Here is a 5,266-nt window from a genome sequence, read left to right on the forward strand (position 1 = left end):
GCCATGGGGGTGCTGGCCATTGTGGTGAATTGCTACCTGATCGGCCAATGCGGACAGCTCCAGCGCCTGTTCCCGTGGCTCAGCCCTGAAGGAGCCATCATCTCCGTAGTGGTGTTGGAGGTGGGTGCCAGCGGTGCCAGGAACCCACTTCTCCCTCATTGCATTTGTGCCAGAGGCTGCAGCGTTCATAGAGAAAGGCTTCATAGGTTTTGGTAACCAAAGAAGGAATAATTTTTTGTGGGGTTTTCGGGCTATGAGGGCATATTATAGAAGAATTTATTCCTGACGTTTTGCCAGCATCTGTGGCTGGCATCTTCAGACAATGCTGGCATGGGAGAGAGAGAGAGAGAGAGAGTGTGTGTGTGTGTGTGTGTGTGTGTGTATTGTTTGTGACCCTGGGTTAACATGTTTCCCATGTTAATCTGTGTATTGTTCTGTTGTTGATAGATTAAAACAAATTAACATGGGAATCATTCCTCCTAACCCAGGGTCACACAGTGTGTGTGTGTGTGTGTGTGTGTGTGTGTGTGTGTGTGTGTATACACATACATATACGTGCACACGCACACACACACACACACACTCTTCCATGCCATCATTCTCTGAAGATGCCAGCCACAGATGCTGGCGAAACGTCAGGAATAAACTCTTCTAGAACATGGCCACAGAGCCCAAAAACCCCACACAAAATTATGGATGCCAGCCATGAAAGCCTTGGACTTCACAAAGAAGAAATACATTTTATAGTTTTATGCAGAGCTGGCCAACTGCATGGGAAAAGGAGCCACCATCTTGCTATTGGAAATGCCAGACGGGGCCACACTTCTTTGATTTTTAATTTAAAAAATAGTTAAAATTAGTTTGAAATTTAATTTATTACAAATGTCTAACAGCTATAATTTTGGTAGGGGCCTAAATACCCTGAAGTGTGGCATAACGGTTTGACTGTTGGACTAGAACTCCAGAGACCAGGTTTGAATCCCCACTCGGCCATGAAAACCCACTGGATGGTGGCAAGTCACACTCTCTCAGCCTCAATGGCAAACCTCCTCTGAACAAATCCTGCCAAGAAAACCTCATGATAGAGTTGCCTTAGGGTTGCCATAACTCAGCAATGGCATGAAGGTACATAACAACAACAACAACAACAACAACACATACCTTGAGCATTGGATTATGACTCTGGAGACCAGGGTTTGAATCTCTGCTTGGCCATGGGAACCCGCTGGGTGTCCTTTGGCAAGTCACGCTCTCTCAGCCTCAGAAGGAGGCAAAGGCAAAACCCCTCTGAAGAAATCTTGCCAAGAAAATATGATAGCTTTGCCTTAGATTCACTATAAGTTAGAAACAGTATGGGAAGGTCCTTTGAGGTTTAGTCCTTGGTTCCTCTCTTCTTAGGGGATGATGGGGACTGGAATTCAGGTCTGGAGAGCACTGGTCCCCTCCTCTGAACTCCAGGCCCCATCATCCCCTGAGAAGAGAGGAACTGAGGAATAAATCAATTTGATTCTGCATCATAGATGGGAATTCTGGCAGCAATGTTGGCAGGGAAATTCGAGAGACTCTCATCCAAACTAAGCAACATTTCCAAATTCTGGGCTGGATTGTCTAGGACAGGGATTCCCAAACTTTGCTCCCCCAAGTGTTTTGGACTTCAGCTCCCAGAAGCCCTAACCAGGAAGTCTGGGGACTGAAGTCCAAAACATCTGGAAGAGCAAGGTTTGGGAATCTCTGGTTTAGGAGGATCACAGGGCCATCTCTGGGGCAAGAAATATTGATGTACCCCACAATCTGTGGTGGCTCAGGAATTGGGTGGGTGGGCCAGAATCCAATGGAAGCCATGCCTCCCAGCCTCCACCTCTGAGAGCTTCAGAATATAGAAGGGACCGCCAAAGGTCATCTAGTTCAACCCCCTGCCATGCAGGAGCACACAATCAAAGCACCCATGAAAGATGCCCATCTCAGATCTGTTTAAAGACCTCCAAAGAAGCAGAGTTCACCAGGATGAAGATGCCTGGCACCTTCAACTTCTCCTCCTAGGTTTTGTTCTCCATGTTGTTTATCACAGTGGGGAGTCCCTAGTGCAAACACACTGCCTGCAACTACGCACAGCCCTGCAAGGGAGCTGCGAGATTTTTGCACAAGCCGGCTTCACTGGCTCCCACAACCAGGGAACAGGATCCTAGCTGTAATTTCCAAATATGCATGATACCAACTAAGGATAATAAAAACCTTTCTTGGTCGTACTGCATGGCATCAGATATACTTTATTGGACTTTATCTTCCAGTTTCAAGAGTGATCTGAAATCTGGGATAAATCTGCAGCAGGGTGATGCTGTAGCAAAGAAGGCAAATATTATTTTGGTCTGCATTAATAGAAGCATAGGTTCTAAGAATAGGGAAATTGTATTGTCCCTATATTCAGTACTGGCCTCATCTGGAGTCCTGGGTTCAGTTCTGGTCACCTCATTTTAAGAAGGATTGGTTCAGTGAAGGGCCATAAGGATGATAAGAATACAGAGGGTGTTAAAGGAGGGCATCACTGTTGCATCCTCAACTTGTCTCTCCCTCAACCTGTTTCTTTTCCCGACAGCATTTTGCGCTTTTGATCAAATACATCATCCAGGTTGCAATCCCTGATATCCCAGGGTGGGTTGCAGAAGAAATGGCCAAACTGGAGTATCAGCGGAGGGAGGCCTTTAAGGTGAGTTGGAAGGAGCAGATTCTCTGCCCAAGGTTTTCATTTTTTGGGTGGGGATAACTGGAATTTATTCCCTATATTGTTAGAATTATAAAATTATAGGCAGATTTTATATTTTTGGAATACATTTTTTTTAATCTTTGTAAGCCGCCCAGATTGCATCTTGTAGAGGGGTGGGATATAATTATTATTATTATTATTATTATTATTATTATTATTATTATTATTTCTGATAACAATGGGCCCTTTGGTTCCAGGACCCCTTGTGGATACCAAAATCCATGGATGCTTATGTCCCATTAAATACAATGGAGTAGTTGGGGTTTAGTTCCAAGACCCCAGTGTATACCGAAATCCATGAATGCTCAAGTCTCATTAGATACAATGGAGTATTATTATTATTATTATTACTATTATTATTATTTACTGTACAGTGGGCCCATGGTATCTGCTGGGGTTTGGTTCCAGGACCAACTGAGGAAACAAAAATCCATGGATGCTCAAGTCCATTTAAATGCAACAGGGCAGCAAAATGTGGTCCCTTATATTGAAATGTATATATATATTGAATGTTTTCAAGCCATGGATGGTTGAATCTGTGGATAAAGACTCCATGGATACAGAGGGCCAACTATATTGTTTTAATTGAAGATACAGTGGTGCCTCGGGTTACGAAATTAATTCGTTCCGCGGCTAATTTCGTAACCCGAAAAACCTTCGTAAGCCGAATTGCCATAGGCGCTAATGGGGAAAAAAGCCGCGGCTCTGCCGCGGCTCCATTTAAAACAGCGCCGGAGTTTTTTCGTAACCCGAAAAAACTTTCGTAACCCGAAACAATAAATCCCTATGGGATTTATTCGTATCCCGAAAAATTCGTAACCTGGGTATTTCGTATCCCGAGGTACCACTGTATAGTATGGAAAGAGATCTTGTGGCACCTTTGAGACTAACTGAAAGAAAGAAGTTAGCAGCATGAGTTTTTGCAGGCTTAAGTTGACTTCCTCAGATGTGTGTATTGTTTTAAGCAATAGATAGCGATAGTAGTAGAACTTTACATTTATATACTGCTTCGTAATGAACTCAGCACTCTCTAAGCGGTTTACAACCTGTAAGCCAATTGGCCCCAACAAGCTGGGGACTCATTTTAGTGACCTACGAAAGGAAGGAAGGCTGAGTCAACCTGGAACCCTGCAGGTTCGAACTCACAACCTTGTGGCTGCAGTTCTGGCATTTAACCGCTGCGTCACCAGGGCTCCTGATGAGTGACCTGTTGGAACTGTTGACCATAAATAAAGATTGATTGATTTTATGGTGTCTCCTGCCTGGAAGAACATGGGTAGATTGGATGGCCCTTGGGGTCTCTTCTATGATTCGCCTTAGAAGTTGGTGGACTTTCCTTCTTTGGAGGTCTTCAAACAGGTTGCAGGGACATCTTTCAATCCCAGGGAATGTGGAGGGACTACTGAATAACTCTAAATTGTCTCTCTGCAGAAGCACGAACGGCAAGCTCAGCACCACTTCCAACAACAGCAGCGCCGGAAGCGTGAGGAAGAGGAGCGCCAGCGGCACGCCGAATACCACGCTAGGAAGGAGCGCGAAAGCGGCCGTGAGGAAGGCAAGGGGGATGCCAGTGGTCAAGACTCCGGCCACGAGAAGAGCCAGTCCAAAGGAAAAGGCCCCGGAGGCTCTGGGCACGGCTCTGAGAAACCGAAGCGTCCCAGTTCCCTCTTGGCCACAAACAACGTCATGAAGCTGAAGCAGATCATCCCATTGCAGGGGAAATTTTTATCTGGGACAGCCAACACTGGGACGGCGCGCTCCCCGCAATCCCCCACCAGCACAGACAACAAACTCCCCGGCTTCCTGAGCTTCAAGTTCCTGAAGTCCCCCGAGACGAAACGGGATGCCGGGACAGAGAAAGTGCAGTCGCCCACCAAGCCTTTCAATCCAGGAAAACTTTTTAATTTTAACAAATCTGAGGGGGGCAATGGGGGTCCCATGCCACCACAGCTGCGGGTGGAGGCCGGGGAGAAGCCTCCAGTGGGTAGGTCGCACCTCAACGGGATGGCAGACGATGAAGTCTCCGAGGAACCTGAGATCCGAATGGTGACTGAGGAGGATGGGGCGACCAGCCACAAACTCTAGCCCCTTGCATTTTTTGGGGGGTCGGGCCTGTGTGGAGGTAGGGAGATTGAAAAAAGGATGAGGAAGGATTGGAAGGAGGATTAGGAAAGAGTGTGCATTGCCACTGGGTTCTTCAAGCAGAATTGAGGGGAGATCCTCTGGCTCATTCCTGGAGGAATCGCGTCTGCCATTTTGGAACTGTTGAATCTTTTCATAGAAACACCATTGACTCTAGTTTGGAAAAAGGAGGTGAAAAAGCTTTAGTGTCTATTTTTTTTTTGAGGGGGGGGGGTATTAGGGCCCAGCTCTGGTGTACATGGTCCTCGAATCTCAACCCTTGGTTCCGAAACAGGACAAACCAGGGTCACCTCCTCAGGCAGGGTGGGAAGGAATATTATTAAACTTTCTTGCCCTCCATTTGGATTTTTTAAAAAAAGATTT

The 5,266-nt window shown here is 46.2% G+C and overlaps 1 protein-coding gene across 1 annotated transcript; it reads left to right on the forward strand.

Moving 5' to 3' along the window:
• The first annotated feature begins 6 nt into the window (after positions 1 to 6).
• On the forward strand, positions 7 to 5,260 carry LOC121917914 (anoctamin-8-like). The gene is made up of 3 exons (XM_042444029.1): positions 7 to 120; positions 2,594 to 2,704; positions 4,193 to 5,260. The coding sequence occupies exons 2-3, from the start codon at positions 2,666 to 2,668 to the stop codon at positions 4,844 to 4,846; spliced, it is 693 nt and encodes a 230-aa protein (XP_042299963.1). The 5' UTR covers positions 7 to 120; positions 2,594 to 2,665; the 3' UTR covers positions 4,847 to 5,260.
• Positions 5,261 to 5,266: the final 6 nt, after the last annotated feature.

Source organism: Sceloporus undulatus, unplaced genomic scaffold (genome assembly GCF_019175285.1).
Source record: "Sceloporus undulatus isolate JIND9_A2432 ecotype Alabama unplaced genomic scaffold, SceUnd_v1.1 scaffold_1643, whole genome shotgun sequence".
Classification (NCBI taxonomy): domain Eukaryota; kingdom Metazoa; phylum Chordata; class Lepidosauria; order Squamata; family Phrynosomatidae; genus Sceloporus; species Sceloporus undulatus.